The following is a 24,915-nucleotide window of genomic DNA, read 5'->3' as shown; positions in this document are numbered from 1 at the left end:
GGTGTAGCCGAATGGATGTATAGGCTAGATTACACCTTTCTAGGTGGAGTAAGTAGCATATAATGTGCTGTATAGACGCGTCTAGGGGATTGATTGTGTTGTTTTGACAATAAACCACAAATCTTTTCCACTTGGCAGTGTAGCAGGCTCTAGTGGTAGGGCGTCTCGCTTCCCTGATTACATTCATACAGTCAGGGGGAAGGTTTAGGTACCCGAATTCTATGATTTCAGGAGCCAGATCGCAAGGTTGAGCTGAGCTGGGTCCGGGTGTCTGATCTCTCCATGGTTCTGGGTTAGTAGGCATGGTGAGAGGTGTAGCTATTGGTGTGGTACTACCGAGAGTTCCAGCAGCGTGGTGTACCACGGTTGTCTGGCCCACGTTGGAGCCACTAGGATCAGTGTGAGAGAGTGCTGTTGTAGCTTTCGCACCACTAATGGAATGAGTGGGAGAGGCGGAAAAGCGTACGCAAATTTGCCTGACCAGTTCATCCATATCGCATTTCCTTTGGACAATGGGTGTGGGTATCTGGCGGCGAAGTTTGGGCATTTTGTGTTTGTGGGTGGCGAAAAGGTCTATCTGTGGATGCCCCCACATTTGAAAGAACGGATAAAGAACCTGTGGGTGAAGTTCCCACTCGTGGATCTGTTGTGTGTGTCTGCTGAGCAGATCTGCCACTGTGTTTTGGACTCCTGGGACATGTTGAGCTAGGAGAAAGATTTTGTGGGGAATTGCCCATCTCCATATGCTCTGTGCTAATTGAGAGAGCTGTGGAGAGTGTGTGCCGCCTTGTTTTTGAATATAATACATGGCCGTCATGTTGTCTGTGCGAATGAGGACTGCCTTGCCTGAAATCTGTGTTAGAAAGGATTTCAGGGCTAGAAAGATTGCTAGTAACTCCAGATGGTTGATACGGAGTAACTTCTGTTGAGGCGTCCATGTGCCCTGCACTGTGAGGTGTAATAGATGAGCTCCCCAGCCGGAGAGCGATGCGTCGGTTGTCAGTATTATTTGGTGAACCAGGTCCAGGAACGGTCGACCTTTGGAAAGGTTTGTGGTGTTCCACCACTGCAGAGAGCGATGGGTGCGACCGTCTACCAACACCAGATCTGTCAGTTTGCCCTGGGCCTGGTTCCATTGGTGTGCTAAAGAGCTTAGAGTGGACACATCTGGAGTCTTGCGTGGGGCACTATTAAAATGCAAGAGGCCATCACCCCTATCAGTTGCATAAACACTCATGCTGGAAGGGAGTATTGAGGTATGAATTTGTGTCTGAGAGCCTGAATGCTTGCAATCCTGGCCGGATTGGGGTAGGCTATTGCTTTTGAGGTGTCTATGGTGGCACCGAGGTATTGTTTTATGTGGGATGGTGTTAGGTGGGATTTTTGTTGGTTCACCGTAAAGCCTAGTTGGTGAAGTAGTTGGATTGTGGTGGCGGTGTGGTGTACACATTGGTTGTATGATGTGGCTTTTATCAGCCAATCGTACAGTACTTGGTGCTGTTGTGACTCCGAACGGGAGCACTTTGAATTGGTAGTGTTGTCCGTCCACTACAAATCTGAGGTACTTTCTGTGAGCATGGTGTACTGGAATGTGGAAGTATGCATCTTTTAAGTCCAGGGGGGTGAGAAAGTCGTCCTGGGAGAGAAGCGGAAGTACCTGCTGAAGCGTTACCATGTGAAAATGGTCTGAATGTATGTATGTGTTTAGGAGCCGGAGGTCTAGAATAGAGCGTAGAGTCTTGTCCCTTTTTGGTATTAAAAAGTATAGGGAGTAGACCCCTAAATTTAGTTGATTGACAGGAACGTATTCTATTGCCTGTTTTTGTAGGAGGGAGATTATCTCCTGCTTTAGCAATGTGGAATGTTGTTGTGACATTGGGCGTTGCCTGGGTGGAATGTTTGGGGGGGGTAGATGTTAATTCCAGGCAGTATCCTGACCAAATTATTTGGGTCACCCATTTGTCTGAGGTGATGGTCTCCCAGGCAGGAAGGAAATTTGTGAGTCTGCCCCGACTGGAGTGGAATGGTCTGGGGGGGGAAGTCATTGGGTAGGAGGTGTGGCAGAACGGGTGTTGTTTGTTTTGCCTCTACCCTTGTTGTTGTTACCCCTGTAGCCGCCTCTTTGGTAACCTTTTGTAAAGGTGGTTTGAGTGGAGGATTCGTAGGATGTGGACGCTGTGTCTGAGGAGTAGCCTCTGGATGCACTCCGAAAGGATGAGCGGCGAAAGGAGCGTCTGGGTGGGTGAGACTGTAAGGCCCCCATGGATTTTGCGGTATCCGTGTCTTTTTTCATTTTTTCTAAGGCCTCATCCACCTTTGGCCCAAATAGATGTTCCTGGTCAAAGGGGTGGTTAAGGATGGAGGCTTGCACTTCTGGTTTGAAACCAGATACCCTTAGCCAAGCATGGCGGTGGAGAAGGACGCTTGTGTTAATGGCCCTGGAGGCTGTGTCTGCTGCATCTAGGGCACACCGTATAGAGGTGTTTGTGATGGTTTTACCCTCTTGAATCAACTTGTTGGCTTTATTTTTATATTTGTCAGGGAGATGTTGCATTATGCCCTCTAGCTCGTCATAATGAGCCCTGTTGCATCTGGCTAGCAATGCCTGAGTGTTTGCTATACGCCATATGTTGGCGGCTTGGGATGCTGTGCGTTTACCTGAAGCATCTAGCAATTTTGACTCTTTGTCAGGTGGTGGTGCATCACCTGATGCTTGTGAGTTTGCCCTTTTACGTGCCGTGGAGACACCTAAGGAATCTAATGGTGCTGGTCCTTTGATATAAGAGGGATCTGAAGGAGCAGGTTTATACTTTTTTTCGATACGTGGGTTAAGGACCCTGGCTCTAACTGGGTCTTTAAAAACTTCTGCCGCATGTTTTACTACCCCTTTAAGCATGGGCAATATGGAGGTGGACCTTTGTGTAGTATTGAATGTGTCCAGGAGGAAATCTTCCTCCACAGGGTCATTATGCATGTCCACGCCATGATAATGTGCTGCTCTTTGTAGAAGATGGTTAAACCCTAATGAATCTTCTGGTGGAGATGGTCTAGACGGGTAAATGTCGTCTTGTGGGACATTGGGGATATCTGGTATATGGTAATCGTCCCATGGATCTGGAGATCCTGTAGGGGTGGGGTCTTGTGGCACATCCCCTGTATCATAGTATGGGTCCCCTTGATCATCATCGTCTGGCGACGGAGTAGGACGGCGATGAGGTGGGGGAGGAGAGGGTAGAGAGGGGGTGGAGGTGGGGGAAGGAGGTGGTGGTAGAGGAGGAGGGGAAGGAATTCTGAATGGAGAGGTAGCAGAGTCCTTCCTCTTTGGAGGTGGAGCAGGCTTGTCCAAATGTCTCTTTCTAGTAGAGAGTATCAAATGTCCAGTTTTTTGATCCTTGGTGAGAGTTTTTTGCCATGGATCCGGTGTGAAAAGCTCAGGTGAGGTAGGTTGGTCGGTCGGCGCCGAAGGCGTCGGGGCCGATGACTTTTTAGGTTTTTCCGTGCCGGTTTGGTGTTTAGAAACCAGCTTGGGACCCTCCAGTCTCTTGGTCGGTGCCGAGATGAGTTTCGGCTTGGAAGCGTCGGCGCCGGTGCCCTTGTGTGGCTTGGTGGGCACCGAAGATGGCGTCGGTGTCGAAGGGCTGGGTTTCGACCCCGAGGGGTCGGCGCGGAGCTCGGTGTCGAGGTAGCAGCCATCTTCTTTTTCGGTGCCGAAGTATGTTTTTCGGCACCGCTGGGCGGCTGGCTCGAGCCCGAGTCACCGGAAGGCTTACTCCGCTTCTTCACCGGGCCCGAAGGTGGGGTGTATGAAGCAGTGTCTCTGGCCTTGCCTAGGCCCGGAGGCGAAGGCGTGACCGAAGCCTTTTTGGGTGTCGGCACGGGTGTGGGAGGGGGTAGATTGGTACGCACGACCCTCTGCGCCGGGGTGATGTCCTCCACATCTGACTCGTTGGCCTCGGAAGCGCTGACGAGGTCCTCTTCGGTACGATGCTGTTCCGGATCGTCGATGTCGTCTCCGAAGATGTCAACTGGAATGGACGTCGAGGAGTGTGCCATGTTCCTTCTGGCTCTTCGGTCCCGAATAGTCTTTTTCGATCGGAAAGACTTACAGGCTGGGCAGTTCCGAGCCTCGTGTTCTGGGGAGAGGCAAAGGTTGCATACCTCATGAAGGTCGGTGTGGGGAAATTTGGACCCACATCGAGGGCACTTTTTAAATGGAGTTCTTTCCATGAGCCGGGACCGGAGCCTGGGTAGGCCCGAAGGCCGCCGTCGACGACTGGAACCGGAGGGTTGTCGATTAAGAAGCACGTTGATTGAAGAGATCGTGTATCAAAGCAATACAGCGATTAGGGTGAGGATTAGCGTCGATGGTCGAACTGGAAGCTGTTCGGGACCGGAGCGCGAAGATCACATCCGTGCCCGATGGCGGAAAAAAAACAATCTGAGGATGGAGACGAAGCCCATGCGCAATACGATCCAAAGGAGGAGTCACCGACCTCGTGACTTCCAAAGACTTTCCAAGAGGAAAAACAAACTGCAAACATCCGGGCCCAACACCAGATGGCGATTTATGCAAAAGTGTGTAACCTGCAGCTCATATACCTCAAACATGTCTTTTTTTATTTAGCAAGTTGTAAACTAACTTACTTGCACTTGTCCACATTCGAGGCTATTTACAGATGTATTTAGTCGCACATGTTGTCTAGTTTGAGATCACCAGACAGCGTAAGCTGTCTGTAAAAGATCTATTGTGAGCTTATAGTGGGCAAGATCTATTGGGAGCTTATAGTGGGCTTACAGCTCACCCATTGCTTACCATTGGTTGGCTTTCCTGTCACTTTTATCTGCTTGCTTCTTATTTGATGCCTATTTTCCCTCCTCTACTGAACATCCTCTTTACGATCCTTTGGTTGGCCGACATATCCTTCCACCCCCAATATGCAAGGAACTACTTATTTTCTTTTGTATCCACATAATGTGTGCAAGCACAAGCTTTGGCACAAATACTTTCATGGACATGGAAATGGCTATCTACTGCACTCATTCCGTTGGGGTTTATGGCAAAAGGTGACTTAAGCATGACACTCCTCCTGAAGGTCCACAAATATGCAACCTGGTCTAGTGCAGAGGAGCAAACGGTTGAATCTTGTGAAAAGTAAGCTAGGCCTTGACAGTGTTTCCCTTTACATTCTGACTTTTTTTAAAGATAAGATTAAAATTTCTTTAATAAAAGTATTTGAAAATTAAACCAAGCCTTTTATAAAAATTGAAAACATTGAATTCCATGTACCGTTTTGAGATACTATAAGATGTACATCTTTGCCTCCAGTATTTTGAAATGTTTTCTTCTTTCACTGTGCATTAACAATGCTTTACAGGCAAACATTGGTCAACCCAACAGCTCGGCACTCTCATTACAAACACGAAAACCTATTGGCTTTGCCAAAACTTGTTTACGCTGCTTGTTTTCAGTGCCGTATACTATGCATCATCTGCATATTATCAAGAAGGTAACATTTCAGGAATCGACAGCATCTAGTTCTAGCTGGTAGTAAGAAAGGAAAGGAACATTACCCCAGATTGTATTCTTTAAGCCAGTTTAAGAGGGCGTCCTTGTTGAAGGCAGCCGTAGCAGCGACGTTGCTACTATTAAGCTGGATATCTGCAATGGTTTCCGACGCGGAAACAACTTCGATAAGGCCAGAGCGGTCTCCTGTTGCTAAGCAACCATAAGGCACAATTCTGAAACAGAGCAAAAAAAAGAGCCAAGTCATGAAACAGTACTTAAAAAGTTTGCACAAATAACATCTCAAGTACTTTGAAAGGATATAACATTCATCAATACTCACAAATGAATAAGAAAAATATTTCGAGTTGAAAGAAATCATATTTTGATTAGCTCTCCATTGCTTAAAGTAATCAAACAACGTGTTTTAAAAACTCCTTGGATATGCAGATGATCTGGTTTCTGATAAAATATTAGGTTTGCCATACAAGAGAGGTGGGTACAGTCTTTACTTCGTGAAACTTGCAGCATACGGGTCCATATGTCACAACTTGGCTCTAGCCTTACTCCGCTCTGCCCCAGAAGTGACTAAGGGAGCTGCATTTAGGTGGTCACCCAAGTGTGCTGACGTCAGTTTCTTTCTGGACATAGTCAGCGCCCTCGGAGACAGAGCCAAAAACAAACTGTTTGTGCCAGGGTACAGCTCTCTAATTTGGGACCTTTCCAGACGGGAAAGAGTCCATGCCACAGAACATGGAGGAGCAAGGGCACCGAGGAATCCAGTTAGAAAGCGTATCCACCACAAAAAGCGTAAACAAAGGTAAGCAACTTGTTCTTCTGACGAATACTTTCAACCGCAGATTACTGATTTTCTGAACAGAATATCAAAGAGTAACCCCCCCTCCCCCAAAGGTGGGTCTCTGTAATGATCAAAATGTCCAGAGCAAAATGCCTTTCCAGTCAGACGTGAATGTCAAGGCAGTAGTGTTTTATGAACATGTGCAATTATGCCCATGTTGCAGCCTGACTAATATCCAGGACAGGCACTCCACATGCTAATGCACTGATAGCAGGCTTAGCCCTTGTAGAAAGTGCTCTAAACCCTTGTGGTGGCTACTTTTGGACACCATGTAGCAGAGCTTAATGCAGAGGTCATTTTCTGCACCGCTTTGCCTTTCTTTGCCTAAGAGAATCCCAGAAAGAGCTAAACGTCTATGTGATGGACTTCGATAAAATAGATGTAAAAGCTGAGCATTCTTTTTGGGTTCAAACGATGGAGTCTTATCATCCAAAAGGTGAGTTGGGGTAAAAAATGTCAGAAGAGTGATGGATTGCCTATGTGAAATAAAGTCACATCTTCCGGGGATAGGCCGCTTTAGTCCTCGGCAACAGTTTGTTCAGAAAGAAGGTGGTGCAGGGAGACTGAGTTGAGCTTAAATCTCACTCATGCGACGAGCCAAGGTTATTACGGTAAGAATCAAGATAAGTGGAGAACAGCTGTGCCACGGCTTAAAAGGAGTACCCATAAGGGAAGCAAGGGCTAAATTGGGGTCCCACTGTGGCATCACAAAATGTTTAGGAAAAAACACGTGGAACAAACCACTGAGAAAATGCATCACAAAAGGCAATTTGAAGAAAGGCGGTTGGTACGGTAAACGCAAAAAAACCAGAAAAGACTGACAAACTTCAACAGTGTTCACTATAAGCCCTCGTTGGGCCAAAGACAGAACAAACAATAGAACATCTGACCATTTAGCTTACACTGGGTCTTTGTTGCCACAAATGTGTCCCAGTGTCCGGTGTAAAAAGGTTTTGTAGAAGGACCCCTGGTAACCCGGATGGCCTCCACTACTTCGGGAGATATGCTGAATGCAGTCAACTGCCACAGCACAATCTTCATGCTTGGATGTGTAGATTGCATGGGAGCTGGTGCAGGACCCTGCACCCTGCTGCTGCCACTATAGAAGATCCTTCCAAAGCGGTAGCCTAATTGGAGGACAAATGCTCATGCACAGAAGTTAAAGGTTCCACAATCTACTGACTCAATCCGAAGCCACAAGGATGACTAGGGCCCAGTCGTTCAGGATTTTTTCAAAACTCAGGACAGGAGTGGTAGTAGCAGAAAGGTATACAGGAATCCCATGCTACACTCTAGGTGGAATGCATCTCAGAGAGAGAGCCTTCTTCTGAACTATACGCTCTCAATGTTTGGGAAGAAATTGATCCAGAGTAGTATCCATTGCTCGACTGAGCTGCCATTCATATTCTGCTAGGTGTTACTAGCTGCATTTGTCCACCCTGGTATTTAAAGAGAACCCCCCAGGTATGACCAGAGATGCAATGACAATTCACCCAGGTCCAGAGGTACACGGCCTTCTGGTATGGAGCTTGGGATCCCACTCAGCTCTACTTGTTGCAATATCACATGGCTTTGGTATCATCCTCGAGGATCTCAACTAGCTCCACCTCCCCCTTGATGGAAAACAGGAAGGCTTTCAGCGCCAAGCAAATGGCTAACAACTCCAGCAGGTTGATGCAGAGGTAGGTCTCCCCAGAGACCTCAGGCCTCTGATTCCCCCACCTCTCCCAGACGACTTCCCCAACCCAGCAGTGATGAGTCAGCTGCTACTGTAGGCTTTGATTGTGGATGGGATGGGGTCTGCCACTGGTCCAACTGCAGTTGAGCAGATACAGCTGCAGAATCGTTTGCAGTCTCCTCCGCAACCTGGATGCAGTCTAATGGTTTCCCTTGGTGAAGGGCCCTCTGAGGATGTAGAGCCAACTACACTGCCTGCTTACGCCACCTGGCATGGTCTGTGAACAGGATACAGGAGACCAATAGGACAGGAGACCAATAGGCCAAGAAACCTCAGAGCCATCTCACTGATGCCCAGGACTGAGGACGAAACATCGGATCACAACCAAAATGTCCTAGACTTGTTGTTCCTGAGGAAAGGCCAAAATGTGCACCATATCCAGGGTGACCCAGATGAAAGAGAGCCTCTGCAAAGACATTAGGTGTGACTTCAGCATGATGATATAGAGGTTACTTCCCTTATATATCAGTGCCGAATCAGGGTGAATCCTTTCACCCCATTTTAGATCTTCAACCCATCAACTTACTTCTGACAAATGCAAAATTTAACATACCCTGGCCCAGGTTCCATCTGCTCTGGATGGTGACATTTGACCTGCAGGGCAGCTATTTCCTTTTCCCCATCCTGCAGGCCCACAGGCGTTATCTGCGGTTCAAAGTGGGCCACAAGTATTTTCAGGTTGCAGTACTCCCTTACAACTGGTTTGCTGAAGACGTGCATGCCACAAACTGCTATGGGCCAACTACAGATGACAACTGACCTCCCTACATCATTGGGCTTTACTTTCCAAACTCAAGAGGCCGCAACACTCTCTATGGCTCCTTTCTCCCAAGAGTATAAACATCCTGCCACAAAATGGACAAATGGTCTGCTGAAAACTGTTCTGATGTAGGCAAAATAGGTTGTGTGGCAAAAAGGAATAGCAGGGCATAGCTCCACTAGACTATCTGCAAGGCCCACCTCAGTCAGATATGGCTTGCTACCTGTGGAGAAAATATCCTACCTCCCATGGGCTGGTTGTGTGTTTACTTAGGACAAACTAAAGTGGTCTGGAGGCTGCAACAGTAGGAGCTGGGGTCTGAGTGGACTGAATGCTGTCTGCCAGATCCCCTACCCCACCCACGAAAAGACTGTTGTGCCCCTTTTTAGACCCGGTCTGAAGGAGAAGCCCCTAGTGGTGTCTCAAAAAGGACGAAATTGTGGAGGATACTGCCCTGCCTGTTTGTAAAGACCAAGAAAATATGCCGTAGCTCTACTGTCCTTAAAGCGCTCAAGGGTGAAGTCTGCCATCTTGCCAGGAGACGAGACGAGACCCAGCCAAAGGTATAGCCATGAGCAATGCATAGACATCAACAAAGAAGCCTATGGATATCATCCATGCGTGATGCCAGAGCAGCACGCTAGTGCTGATCGCTCTGCCTAAGCAGTCTGTCATGTCCAGCCCTGACAGGATGATGTACGTTGCAGCATCCGGTCTGTCTTGTAGGATTTATGCCAAATTGGCACAAAATTCCCCTAGGACCGCTGGGAAGATCTCAGCAACTAAATCCAAAAAATGATGAGAATACTTTCCAATCAAACAGCCGGCATTGTCTAGCCTAAAGGTGAGGCTAGAGGAAGAAAGTATCCTTTTGCCAAAATACTCAGTTTTTTTCACCATCTGTCCATGTAATATGACAGACAAATACACTCCAAGGCTATTGTTTGCCCTTACATCTTCCATCCTTCTGCTGCTTCGCAATGGGTGCTCCACCCTACAAGGCATAGACATTGTTTGAGAGACGGCAGTCCTTGCAACAACTTTCTTCAGGACATCCTTCTACAGCAGGAGAAGACAGGAAAAAACATAACCTGGCTCGTTCATATTGACGATTAAAGAGCACACAGTACCCCTTCCCAACCTGACAGCTTTTGCGTTTACTTTGACTGGAAGAATAGTACAATCAGCCCACTGAAATACCATTTACCCTTTAGGGAAGAACAGCTAAAGTTCTTAACTGCTAATGATGTCTAAAATGTGTTTCCCATATCCCCCACACACCTAGGTTGAGTTCCATATAACTCAATCTTTACTGACAAAAAGCCATTGTACTTTCCCTTACCTACTACTGATTCAGGATGCCCCATATCATGTGTGATTAGTTCACCATGTCTGGATTGTTTTCTGCCCTCCTGTACTAGGAATTTTGAATTTCCCATGGTAAGACAGGATTTCGAGTACCAGAATGCAATAAGAACAAGGACTTGGGGAGTTGCTCACACCAGAGATGAAAGAACGTGAGAACTGTACGAAGTTCAAAAGAATTAAGGACAGTTCAATTATCTATGCAGTGTCACCACATAGAAAATATACTGTGGGCATTGAGCGATTCGGGCATAAATGTAACCTGTCCTTGCCACGTCCTGTGTCAAAAAGAATAAATGGCACCAGCAGAGTTTTATCAGCAAAGCTCAAATATCAATGTTAAATGATTAAAGATTGTCTCAAGAAACAATGCTACAAAAGAATCGTTTTCCAACACACTTCAACCAAATAGTGCATAGTTTACTTAAAAAAAAGAATCTACATATGCTGTTCATCTACTTGTTTTTAGGATGAGCCAGGACAGCGCATGCTCTCCGCCCATATTTTTCATTGGCTTGTGTCTGTACCATTTGTAAATGCTGGCTTCTGGTTAGGTAATCGACTTGTTAGTCCCTCTTTAGTACCGCCTTGTCTTCCTTTACAGCCTCCCATGCAGGCTGGCCCCTTTTATTTCTGTTGTTACACCGTCTGCGCTATTTAGTCTGAAAGCACTCTTTTCTTAGTGAGTTTTGTCCTACGGCAGGCACAACGTGCTTTGCAGCAACATTCAGCGCGCCATGCGCTCATTCACTTTCCAAGCAGCCGGTACAATGGCGGCTGCTTCTTTGTAATGAAATAGGTCTCGCATTTAGGAGAGTTTGAGCTATTGGCATTTTAAATGTAAATAGCTTAAAGTCTCGCAAATGCAAGACCTATTGCTTTGCAAATATTTTTTTGGGGTTGTTTGCAAGCGCCCCATGCCGGGCTTGCACTTACTACACGACACTCCCCTTTCTTTAGATGAGCTGCGTCAAAATAAAAGCTCAGTTTGGGGCTATCAAAAAAGCATTTGTTTTTTAAACAGGAGAACAGAGTCCTCTGATCTCCACCTCTCCCAGATGGCTGCCCCTTCCCAGGAGTGATGCATCTGTCAACACAGTCAGCTCTGGGTGGGGAAGGGAGATGGATATGCCGCTGACCCAATCGCGATTCGTTAGCCGTCACTACAGGTTTTTGCAATTCCGTCCAATATTTGGACCAGGTCGGAGAGATTGCCCTGATGCTGCTTCCAGGAGTTAAGATCCTACTGCAGATCCCAATATGCCTTTAGGCATGAGTCACCAGCAGCCTCAGTCAGTCTCCCCGAAATTCAGGATAGAGGACGAAACATCTGAATCATATTCTGAATATCTTGGACTCGCCACTCTGGAGGATAGACCCGAATCTGCAGTGTCCAGAATGACTCCGATAAAAAGGACACGTCTGAGAGGGAGTCAGGTGTAACTTCAGCATATTGATAGTAAACCCCAGCAAATGCAGGAGGTCTGCCATAGACTGGAGGTGGGAGTTAACTGCCTGGAGCAAGTCAGTCTTCAACAGCCAGTCGTCCAGGTGGGGGAAGATTGGAACCCCTGACTGCCGCAGACGTGCTGCATCCACTTCCATTACCTGGGTAAACACCTAAGGGGCGCTGGGGAGGCCAAAAGGGAGCACCGCATACTGAAAATGCTTGTATCCCACACTGAAATACTTCACTCATAAGTCTTATTGAGATACAGACTAGGGATAAGGCCAACTTGGCACAAGTGGAACAGTAGTATGACAAACTAGGAGACATCAAATAAACGTTTTGAATCTGGTCTAAAAAGACTTTCACATACCTATAAGTGAAAACCTGTTGAAAGCTTGTTGATTATTTCAATCCTGTGTTAGAGGTCTTGTTAAATGCTAGGGCTATATATGTACCATCAGTACTACCTAATGACCATAAAATATAATATAATAAAATATATATATATATATATATATATATATATATATATAATAAAATATATATATATATATATATATATATATATATATATATATATATATATATATATTACCTACTGGCGGTCGCCAGTAGGTAGTTATAGTTAGGACCACGTTTCCATAGGAAAACCTCAACATTCTATTTTGAATAACTTTGACGCCGGTCGACGAATCCTCGCAAATTTCTCAAAATAGGTGGGGCGCTACGCTCCGCTCCTACCCTGAAAGTCTCGGGGGGATCCGTCAAGCGGGGGCTGAGATAAAAGGGGGGTCCCAAAACGCGTTTTTCCCATGCATTTTTCCATAGGACCTTTAGAACGACCTACAGCCCGAACGGCTGAACAGAATTACTAGAAATTTGGCAGAGAGGTAGTCCCTAGGTCAAGGAAGTGCCTTTTGTAGGTTTGGTGTAAATCTGTTCAGTAGATTCTGAGAAAATAGCCTTTAAATCAATATATATATCTGAGCCAGCTTACGGTACGCTTACCGTACGCTTACGGTAAGCGTACGGTGGCGTGCGCGAGCGCGATTCTGATTGGCTCTTAGATCTTAGTAAACATTCGAATCGGCCGAAACCAGGAAGCGGCGGCCGCCATTTTGTGTATTTCACTCTGAAAAAAAAGAGTGAAAACAAAGAAAGGGGGCAATGAGGAGAGTTACAGACCCCCTAACAATTGTAAGGGGGTCAAAGAAGGACAGAAAAGTACAAAAAAAACATTTATTGATTTTAAAAAAAATCACGGGGTAAGCGTACGGTAAGCTCACGGTAAGCGTACGGTAAAAAAAAAAAAAATAAATAAATGAAAATCAGATTTAAGAGTTTAGAAATTAGGGAGCTCTAAAAAGAGCTGTTGTGTTTATGGAGTCATTTTTTTAGTGGTACCTACAAGTAAGTACCGATGCAGAGTCTAAGGTTCAAGAGGAAGACTCTGTTCCCTTCATCATTGAAGTGCACACCATCTCCTCTATAAATGTCTTGCATGTCGTAACGCAAGTTGTTGTGGTAAATGGCACCCATACCATAGTCACGGAGGAAAGCAGAAACAGATTTGTTGACGTGCTTTCTTGCTTTGTCAATCTGTGGACAGAAATGATTGGACCAGTTCCATTTTTGCCTTTGGCATATGTTGGAAAACACAAAGGCAGTTTTAGGGAAAAGTGTAAACAGTTGTGCAAAGGTGTCCTTCATAAGCATTTCCAGACCTACCCCAGTCAAAGTGCCTAGGTCATTGCCACCACAGTGCACTATTATGAGGTCAGGGTGTTGGATTTGCATGAAGGATTTCACCAATGGCATCAATTGGTGCCACTTTAACCCTCTCTGACCAATCCATTTAATGTCTACATTTGGCAAAGCAAGGTCTCTCACCATATCTGTTTTCTCTGCAAACTTTTCACTCCAGAAGACATAGCTGTGCCCTACAATCCACACTGTGAACATCTTCAAAGGAGAACTGGATGTACTCAGGAGGTGTCTTTCAGTAGAATGGCAATATGAAAAGAAAGACAGTTTGGAAATGGAGGCATACATATTTTTTACAAAACAAAAAGAACTGATTGGCTGTTTCATACCATTCTAGAAAAAAAACTAGGCTGTATGTGAAAATTAATAGAAGCATGTTTTGTATTGGTACAAAAAAATGTGTAACCAAAGAACAGTACTATGGATTTGCAGTTAGGATTGAAAAGTCAAGCACTCTTGCTCTGTGGAATTGAAACATTGTGTGTCGAACTTCTGACCTAACTGCACACAGCAGTGTTCCATGAGCTGTTGCTATGGTAGCAGGCAGAAGTCAAGTTGGGGGAAGGGTACTAGGCAGAAGTCAAGTTGGGGGCAGGGTACTTTTGGAAAAGGGTTGGTTTTCAACCAATAGAAATGTGTCATTACATTTGAAAAAAAGGGGGAAGCACTGAGATTTGAAACTTACATGTATATGTGTGGAAAAATAGAGGGAAAGTTTGCCATTATCTGGTTCTGCTGAGAGGAGAGAGGTGTACAGAACAGAGATCCTGGCTCTGATAATCTGCTGTTTGAGTGACACATTTCTTTCACAACTAACTAAATTTAAAGGTGAGTTTACAGTTTGAGAGGGGATGTATGTGGTAACTTAAGAAATGAATAATAGAAATGGGAATTGTTTTTGTTGTAGTTACACATGGTGGATTCATAATGTGTCAGTCTGTAAAAGAGATTTTCACTTGGCCCGAAAAAAAAAGAGCAGTAAGTGTGCTTTCAAATTGGCAAAGAAATTTCGTTTTGGCACTAATGTGAAAACATGACTCTGTGTGCATAGAAGAATTATAGGCAGAAATTTATTGCGTCTTGCTCTGGTGATTTCACAGTTGCAGTAGATGGAAAAGAGGAGCGAATTTTTGGGGGAAGAAGCAGAGGCTTAGCACACACCCATGTGCTTGCCATGTATAGTCATGCACAGTAATTAGAAGCGAGTGGGGTTTTCAGGTTTAAGTCTGTAATGCAAATACATTCAGCATCACTAAGGCTGGTTGCCCCTGCTGGAGTGTAGGCAGTCACAGAGAATACACACGGTGGTGGTCTGAAAAAAAAACAGCTTGGACATGTGCATTTAAATAAATTTAAAAAAAAGGTTTCAGAATGTGTCAGTCTGTAAAAGTGATTTCAAAGTGTAAAAAGAGATTTTCACTTGGCCCAAAAAAAAAAGAGCAGTAAGTGTGCTTTCAAATTGGCAAAGAAATTTCGTTTTGGCACTAATGTGAAAACATGACTCTGTGTGCATAGAAGAATTATAGGCAGAAATTTATTGCGTCTTGCTCTGGTGATTTCACAGTTGCAGTAGATGGAAAAGAGGAGCGAATTTTTGGGGGAAGAAGCAGAGGCTTAGCACACACCCATGTGCTTGCCATGTATAGTCATGCACAGTAATTAGAAGCGAGTGGGGTTTTCAGGTTTAAGTCTGTAATGCAAATACATTCAGCATCACTAAGGCTGGTTGCCCCTGCTGGAGTGTAGGCAGTCACAGAGAATACACACGGTGGTGGTCAGAAAAAAAAACAGCTTGGACATGTGCATTTAAATAAATTTAAAAAAAAGGTTTCAGAATGTGTCAGTCTGTAAAAGTGATTTCAAAGTGTAAAAAGAGATTTTTACTTGGCCCAAAAAAAAAAGAGCAGTAAGTGTGCTTTCAAATTGGCAAAGAAATTTCGTTTTGGCACTAATGTGAAAACATGACTCTGTGTCCATAGAAGAATTATAGGCAGAAATTTATTGCGTCTTGCTCTGGTGATTTCACAGTTGCAGTAGATGGAAAAGAGGAGCGAATTTTTGGGGGAAGAAGCAGAGGCTTAGCACACACCCATGTGCTTGCCATGTATAGTCATGCACAGTAATTAGAAGCGAGTGGGGTTTTCAGGTTTAAGTCTGTAATGCAAATATATTCAGCATCACTAAGGCTGGTTGCCCCTGCTGGAGTGTAGGCAGTCACAGAGAATACACACGGTGGTGGAATGAAAAAAAAAAACAGGTTGGACATGTGCATTTAAATAAATTTAAAAAAAAGGTTTCAGAATGTGTCAGTCTGTAAAAGTGATTTCAAAGTGTAAAAAGAGATTGTCACTTGGCCCGAAAAAAAAAGTGCAGTAAGTGTGCTTTCAAATTGGCAAAGAAATTTCGTTTTGGCACTAATGTGATAACATGACTCTGTGTGCATAGAAGAATTATAGGCAGAAATTTATTGCGTCTTCCTCTGGTGATTTCACAGTTACAGTAGATGGAAAAGAGGAGCGAATTTTTGGGGGAAGAAGCAGAGGCTTAGCACACACCCATGTGCTTGCCATGTATAGTCATGCACAGTAATTAGAAGCGAGTGGGGTTTTCAGGTTTAAGTCTGTAATGCAAATACATTCAGCATCACTAAGGCTGGTTGCCCCTGCTGGAGTGTAGGCAGTCACAGAGAATACACACGGTGGTGGTCTGAAAAAAAAACAGCTTGGACATGTGCATTTAAATAAATTTAAAAAAAAGGTTTCAGAATGTGTCAGTCTGTAAAAGTGATTTCAAAGTGTAAAAAGAGATTTTCACTTGGCCCGAAAAAAAAAGAGCAGTAAGTGTGCTTTCAAATTGGCAAAGAAATTTCGTTTTGGCACTAATGTGAAAACATGACTCTGTGTGCATAGAAGAATTATAGGCAGAAATTTATTGCGTCTTGCTCTGGTGATTTCACAGTTGCAGTAGATGGAAAAGAGGAGCGAATTTTTGGGGGAAGAAGCAGAGGCTTAGCACACACCCATGTGCTTGCCATGTATAGTCATGCACAGTAATTAGAAGCGAGTGGGGTTTTCAGGTTTAAGTCTGTAATGCAAATACATTCAGCATCACTAAGGCTGGTTGCCCCTGCTGGAGTGTAGGCAGTCACAGAGAATACACACGGTGGTGGTCTGAAAAAAAAACAGCTTGGACATGTGCATTTAAATAAATTTAAAAAAAAGGTTTCAGAATGTGTCAGTCTGTAAAAGTGATTTCAAAGTGTAAAAAGAGATTTTCACTTGGCCCAAAAAAAAAAGAGCAGTAAGTGTGCTTTCAAATTGGCAAAGAAATTTCGTTTTGGCACTAATGTGAAAACATGACTCTGTGTGCATAGAAGAATTATAGGCAGAAATTTATTGCGTCTTGCTCTGGTGATTTCACAGTTGCAGTAGATGGAAAAGAGGAGCGAATTTTTGGGGGAAGAAGCAGAGGCTTAGCACACACCCATGTGCTTGCCATGTATAGTCATGCACAGTAATTAGAAGCGAGTGGGGTTTTCAGGTTTAAGTCTGTAATGCAAATATATTCAGCATCACTAAGGCTGGTTGCCCCTGCTGGAGTGTAGGCAGTCACAGAGAATACACACGGTGGTGGAATGAAAAAAAAAAACAGGTTGGACATGTGCATTTAAATAAATTTAAAAAAAAGGTTTCAGAATGTGTCAGTCTGTAAAAGTGATTTCAAAGTGTAAAAAGAGATTGTCACTTGGCCCGAAAAAAAAAGTGCAGTAAGTGTGCTTTCAAATTGGCAAAGAAATTTCGTTTTGGCACTAATGTGATAACATGACTCTGTGTGCATAGAAGAATTATAGGCAGAAATTTATTGCGTCTTGCTCTGGTGATTTCACAGTTGCAGTAGATGGAAAAGAGGAGCGAATTTTTGGGGGAAGAAGCAGAGGCTTAGCACACACCCATGTGCTTGCCATGTATAGTCATGCACAGTAATTAGAAGCGAGTGGGGTTTTCAGGTTTAAGTCTGTAATGCAAATATATTCAGCATCACTAAGGCTGGTTGCCCCTGCTGGAGTGTAGGCAGTCACAGAGAATACACACGGTGGTGGAATGAAAAAAAAAAACAGGTTGGACATGTGCATTTAAATAAATTTAAAAAAAAGGTTTCAGAATGTGTCAGTCTGTAAAAGTGATTTCAAAGTGTAAAAAGAGATTGTCACTTGGCCCGAAAAAAAAAGTGCAGTAAGTGTGCTTTCAAATTGGCAAAGAAATTTCGTTTTGGCACTAATGTGATAACATGACTCTGTGTGCATAGAAGAATTATAGGCAGAAATTTATTGCGTCTTCCTCTGGTGATTTCACAGTTGCAGTAGATGGAAAAGAGGAGCGAATTTTTGGGGGAAGAAGCAGAGGCTTAGCACACACCCATGTGCTTGCCATGTATAGTCATGCACAGTAATTAGAAGCGAGTGGGGTTTTCAGGTTTAAGTCTGTAATGCAAATACATTCAGCATCACTAAGGCTGGTTGCCCCTGCTGGAGTGTAGGCAGTCACAGAGAATACACACGGTGGTGGTCTGAAAAAAAAACAGCTTGGACATGTGCATTTAAATAAATTTAAAAAAAAGGTTTCAGAATGTGTCAGTCTGTAAAAGTGATTTCAAAGTGTAAAAAGAGATTTTCACTTGGCCTGAAAAAAAAAGAGCAGTAAGTGTGCTTTCAAATTGGCAAAGAAATTTCGTTTTGGCACTAATGTGAAAACATGACTGTGTGCATAGAAGAATTATAGGCAGAAATTTATTGCGTCTTGCTCTGGTGATTTCACAGTTGCAGTAGATGGAAAAGAGGAGCGAATTTTTGGGGGAAGAAGCAGAGGCTTAGCACACACCCATGTGCTTGCCATGTATAGTCATGCACAGTAATTAGAAGCGAGTGGGGTTTTCAGGTTTAAGTCTGTAATGCAAATATATTCAGCATCACTAAGGCTGGTTGCCCCTGCTGGAGTGTAGGCAGTCACAGAGAATACACACGGTGGTGGAATGAAAAAAAAAAACAGGTTGGACATGTGCATTTAAATAAATTTAAAAAAAAGGTTTCAGAATGTGTCAGTCTGTAAAAGTGATTTCAAAGTGTAAAAAGAGATTGTCACTTGGCCCGAAAAAAAAAGTGCAGTAAGTGTGCTTTCAAATTGGCAAAGAAATTTCGTTTTGGCACTAATGTGATAACATGACTCTGTGTGCATAGAAGAATTATAGGCAGAAATTTATTGCGTCTTCCTCTGGTGATTTCACAGTTGCAGTAGATGGAAAAGAGGAGCGAATTTTTGGGGGAAGAAGCAGAGGCTTAGCACACACCCATGTGCTTGCCATGTATAGTCATGCACAGTAATTAGAAGCGAGTGGGGTTTTCAGGTTTAAGTCTGTAATGCAAATACATTCAGCATCACTAAGGCTGGTTGCCCCTGCTGGAGTGTAGGCAGTCACAGAGAATACACACGGTGGTGGTCTGAAAAAAAAACACAGGTTGGACATGTGCATTTAAATAAATTTAAAAAAAAGGTTTCAGAATGTGTCAGTCTGTAAAAGTGATTTCAAAGTGTAAAAAGAGATTGTCACTTGGCCCGAAAAAAAAAGTGCAGTAAGTGTGCTTTCAAATTGGCAAAGAAATTTCGTTTTGGCACTAATGTGATAACATGACTCTGTGTGCATAGAAGAATTATAGGCAGAAATTTATTGCGTCTTCCTCTGGTGATTTCACAGTTGCAGTAGATGGAAAAGAGGAGCGAATTTTTGGGGGAAGAAGCAGAGGCTTAGCACACACCCATGTGCTTGCCATGTATAGTCATGCACAGTAATTAGAAGCGAGTGGGGTTTTCAGGTTTAAGTCTGTAATGCAAATATATTCAGCATCACTAAGGCTGGTTGCCCCTGCTGGAGTGTAGGCAGTCACAGAGAATACACACGGTGGTGATCTGAAAAAAAAAAAAGCTTGGACATGTGCATTTAAATAAATTTTAAAAAAAGAGCAGTTTGTGTGCATTCAAAATGGCAAAGAAATTTCGTTTTGTGACTATTGTGAAAAGAAATGTAGTAATATATTTAAATACAATAAAGGATTTTTTTTTTTTAGTTTTTTTCAGGTATTGCTGAAGAACAGTGAACAAAATTTAAGATGCCTACAAAATCTCGAGTTCAAAAAACGCTAAAAAAAAAACTATATTTGAGGACAACTGGAGGACCAAAGTTAGTAGAAGATGCTGATGTTGGGAAAAAGAAAAAATCTTCTGGTAAGCAAAAAAAACAATTCCTAAACAAAATATTGAAAACAAACAAAAATGTACAAAATGTCTGTTCTCGGAAAAATGTAACAAAACCTACAGAACAGCAAAAAATTGAGGATTTAGTTAATGCAAATATACCTTCTGCAATTGAAAAGTTTAACAAACAGAAAAACAGCATTTAAAGAGATACGTAGAAAAATGTTTCAGAGAAGAGTTATGTCCAATTTGATAAAGGATATAAAGAAATATAAGCAAAAGGCTAAATTTTATAAAAAAAAAAAAGAAATTGAAGCCATTGCAGCAAAAGCATTAGAATTAAAAAGGAAACTATTCATATTAATTTTGAATAGGATGCGTACATTAGATAAAATGGTTAATGTACTGAAATCACAAAGCAAAAGCAAAAGAGTAGTGAACAGAACAAACTTTTGTAAAGTGTTTTTAGGAAAGTGGATGCATAGTTCAAGTAGTGAACCTTTTTTTAATGAAGAAAGCTATTTTCAAAGTAATAGTTTGCTGCATGCAGTTGACACCAGAGGTCGTTCATACGAAGTAAAAAATGGTTGCATAATGGAGAAGGAGATAATGGTTCCAAGAGATGAGGTACAAGTGATGGCAGATGAGGCAATGGGGAGACGTCCTAAAGCCCCAGTGTACACTTGGAATTGTAGTAGTATTTGCACTGTGCGTCAGGAATCTATTGACAGATTTCGAGAGTTTCTAAGAGAATATAGTAAAAAAAGTGTAAAACAAAAGATTAAGGTGCTTCAAAGTCTGGATCCATGCAGAGTGAGAGAGAATACTGGTTTGCAGGGTCATTCTCTTGCTTGTCTATCTAGAAAAGTGTGCAATAGTGTTTTCCATCATTTTAGGATGCATACTGAAATGAGAAAGTTTGTGAGACGGTTGTATTTTGCCAAAAGTCCAGCAATAAAGTTAAATGAATTGAATAGGGCTCTGTTCCGAGGAACGGTATCAGATGTAGAGAAGGTTGTTGATGAAATTCAGTTTTGTTACTTTGGTCCTGAACAAAACAGTGCAGAGAAGGACACAGTAAATGAGGCAGAAGTGGAAGAGAATGTAGAACCCTCTGTAAGTAACACATTTAATGATCACATAACAAAATTTGCAATAGTCTCTAATGAAAGACCAAATGTTACTTGTATTTGTTGCCGCAGAACTCATTATAGAAAACAAACTAGGAATGTTGATCTCTACAGAAAGAGTGAAAATGAAGATAATTATAAGTGGATGGATTTTGCCACATATATATTTCTTGAAAATTGTTTTGAATTGGGTGAAGATCAGCGTATTTGTAAATACTGCTACAACAAGTTAGAGGAAAATAGAATGCCGACCAGAGCTGTACATAATAATTTAGAATTGGATGCTATTCCTGCTGAACTTTCTGAATTAAATACATATGAGTCTATACTCATTCAATGTGTTCATCCGTTCCAGACCATAGTACGTATGGAGCCCAAAACTGGTAAATTACCTCCTTCAGATTTACTGAGAGGTTTAAAAGGTAGAGTGGTGTATTTGCCCTTGGATTTGAAAAAAAATATGGAAACTATTGATGCAGATACTTTGGAAACTGAACCATTAATTATTCTGGTTAATGGTGTCCCTACAAAGAATAAGAAGATTTGGCAGGAGCTGGTAGATGTGCGGAAAGTACAAAGAGCAAATTTGTATTTGAAAAAAAATAACAAATGGTATGAATCAATTTATATAGAAGAAGAAGAAGAAGATTTACAAGGAGACACAGAAACACCAACTGGACAAATTGAAAAAGTGGACAAGTCAAAGGAAGAAGAAATTTATGAACATTTTAGCATACATCCTCTCCATTCGAAAGAAGTTATGGGAGACAATATTGATCTCTTTCAGATGAAGAAAGCAAAAGGAAATCCCGTGAGTGTATGGGAGGAGAGCTTGGAAGCTCGATGTTTTCCCCAGCTGTTTCCTAAAGGAAAAGGAGGACGATACGATGAACGTCCGGAACAGATTCCAGCTTCTGAGTATCGGACTACAAGACTATATGCTGAAGATCCTAGATTTCGACAAAGTATCCCTTATTTGTTCCATCTTTTATTTGAAAGCGACTTGTCTGCACTGTCTTATGCAGTAAATCACATTTTAAAAAGTGGAATACATTTACAAAATGTGTCTGCTAAGGATTTTATGGAGAAAGTGCAGCACCGAGATGATCATTTGGAAACACAACTGATCAATCTGATGGCTTGTCAGCGTGGGACAAATGAATATTGGTACCGACGCCATGGTGAACTAAAATGCATGTTACGCAACTTAGGAACACCAACATGGTTCCTTACCCTAAGCTGCGCCGAGTACGCTTGGGATGATTTACTGGATTTTCTACGAGAGGCCAATTCAAACATTGAAAACATCGAATACAAGACAGCAGGAGAACTGTGCTCATTGGATCCGGTTAATGTTTGCAGATATTTCAATCATAGATTTGAGGCTATGATGTCCTTCATCTGCAATAAAAAAAATCCACCCCTTGGAGAAGTAGTGGATTTCTTTTGGAGAAAAGAGTACCAGGCAAGAGGTGCTCCTCATATTCATATGCTGCTGTGGATCAAGGATGCCCCAAAGTTTGGAACAGATACTGATGAAGCAGTGTTATCTTACATTGAAGAATATGCAACATGTGCTATACCTAAAAACACAGAAGAGAACAAGTTAAAGGAGCAAGTTCTACGTTTCCAAAGTCATCGGTGTGGAAAATACTGTCGACGGAAATACAAGAGCAAAGAAAAATACTACACTAAATGTCGATTTGGATTTCCTAGACCTGTTCTTACAAATGGAAGAGTCAACAGTTTTATGTCAGCTGTGAGACATACTATCACAAGAAAATCACCTAAGAATACCTACAACCTTAAAAGAAAAGAAGAATCAAAAAATATAAATGACTACAACCCAGTCATTTTATCCATGTGGAACGCTAACATGGATATACAGTATGTTGCTGACAATTCCATTGCTGTTGCTCGATATGTAACGTCTTACATTACGAAATCAGAAAAAACAGAATTGAAGGAAATGTGGGAAGAGATTTCTCACGAGAAGACTGTCAGTAAGAAGCTGTACAGTTTTAGTTTGAAGATGTTATCGCATCGAGAAATTGGATCCTACGAATGTTCAGATAGGTTATCTTCTGCAAGTCTCTACTCGAAGTCAAGAAGAATAATTTGGGCAAGTTTAGGCCTTGCAGCAATGAGAAATCGGGTACTGAAATCTGTTGGAGAAATTGAATATTTGGCTGAGAATGACCCAGAAAGTACAGACATATTGAAAACAAACATGTTGGACACATATTATCCCAAGAGAAGTCATCATCTGGAGAACATGTGTCTCTATGAAGTGCTGCAGAACTACATTTATTCACGGAAAGCTGCAGAAGACATCAACAGTGGAAAATATAAAGTTGTTGGTGAAGAAGGATGTTTGGTGAAGCAAAGCAAAGGAAGTTTGATAAATCACCGGAAGCTGAGTTGCGACACTACCGACAAGAAAGAATTTTACTACTTGGCTCTTTTACAGTTGTTTAAACCATGGCGTACAGAGGATGAACTACTGGGAGAATTCCAGAGCTATGAAGATTCTTTTAATGCTTGCAAAGACAGCATACAATGCAGTACATTCTCAACTTATCTGCAAATGTTAAATGAAGAAATTGAACAGGAAACTACAATTGCAGCAGAAATAGCTAGAGACAGTTCTCAGGACAGCCAAAGTTCAGGAACATACAGTCAAGATCCCCTAGGACAACCAATCGTTGAAAATGAAGCATCAATAGCCATGAATGAAGTGGAAACGGCTATGAATCAAGCTCAAGAAGAATTTATAGACTTAGAAAATTTGGAAAGACAACTGAATCAAGAGCAGCAACAAATTTATGAAGAGATCAAAAACAAAATTGATCACGGATTTCTACATATCAAAAAAGAGTGCTCATGCACATCATTTCATCCAATCAGGATGTATGTAAGCGGACAAGCTGGCACTGGAAAAAGTTTCCTAATTAAAGTCATCAGAAGCTACCTAAAGCAAAAAACGGATTCTACTTTGTCTTGTGTGGTTACTGCTCCAACTGGGTTAGCAGCATATAACATAAAAGGAATCACCTTACATCGTTTGCTAATGTTACCAGTGGAGCATGAGAACAAAATACAATTCAACAAGCTAACTGGAGAAGCATCCTTAGAAGTGTCAAGAGTATTGAAGAAGATGCAAGTTCTCATTATTGATGAGGTGAGCATGGTATCAAACTTAATGCTTGCCTTTGTGCATTTAAGAATGCAGCAAAGTTTGAAGACAGACTATGACGTGTTATTTGGTGGAAAACACGTCATAGTTTTTGGGGATCTTTTGCAACTTACTCCAGTTAAAGGACAACCAGTGTTTAATACTGTGACACATGAAGACACGAAGAAGTCATTGGGAAGCATTGGAAATACAAATATTTGGTCCTTCTTTGAGTACAAGGAACTTACAACTAATATGAGGCAAGCAAACGATGAAGAATATGGAAGTATTCTGAAAGATATCAGAATTGGACTACTCACAGAAGTTGGCAAAAAAGCATTACAGAGTCGGCTGCTACATAACTTATTTCCAAAGGAAGAAATAGTTGCAGAGAAAATATACAAGAATATTGCAGAAAACAAAAGTGTCATCTGCTTAATGCCAACTCTACGTGAATGCTCAATATTTAATGAGGAGCTTTTGAAATTGGAAAATGAAGACATCATGAAATTGGAAGCAGTGGACAAAATTGAGGATGGAAGAATTACTGTCACAGTAACAGGCAAACTGAAAAATAAATTGGACTCACTAGAGAAGAATATCTCCAAAACAGCAGGATTAGAAAAAAATCTATATGTTTGCATGAACTGTAGAGTGTTTTTAAGGAGAAATTTGGATGTTGAAAAAGGCTTAGTGAATGGAGCGATGGGAAGAGTTGTGGGTTTTATTAATTATCAGAAAAAAGATGGAATTGAATGTTTAAAAATAAAATTTGATCAGATAGAGGAAGTTAAAGACATTTGTCGTTGTTCAGTTCGTTTCATGCTTGTGAAAGACTTATATGTACGTAGGAAGCAGTTTCAGTTTTCACTAGCATATGCTGTAACTATCCACAAGTCTCAAGGATTGACTGTAGATTGTGCATT

General features: G+C 42.3%; 1 protein-coding gene across 4 annotated transcripts in view; it reads right to left on the bottom strand.

Annotated features, from left to right (window-relative positions):
* Positions 1–24,915, bottom strand: part of PIK3CB (phosphatidylinositol-4,5-bisphosphate 3-kinase catalytic subunit beta) — a 965,971-nt gene that overhangs the window by 69,808 nt on the left and 871,248 nt on the right. For all 4 annotated transcript variants that reach the window (XM_085634521.1, XM_085634524.1, XM_085634523.1 and 1 more), the window contains one exon: positions 5,572–5,739. In XM_085634521.1, the coding sequence (XP_085490647.1) occupies positions 5,572–5,739 (168 nt within the window). The remainder of the gene's footprint in view (positions 1–5,571; positions 5,740–24,915) is intronic.

This window comes from Triturus cristatus, chromosome 11, assembly GCF_964204655.1.
Source record: "Triturus cristatus chromosome 11, aTriCri1.1, whole genome shotgun sequence".
In the NCBI taxonomy this organism is placed as follows: domain Eukaryota; kingdom Metazoa; phylum Chordata; class Amphibia; order Caudata; family Salamandridae; genus Triturus; species Triturus cristatus.
Note: the sequence above shows the minus strand (reverse complement) of the source record. Positions and strands in the feature narration are given on the sequence as shown.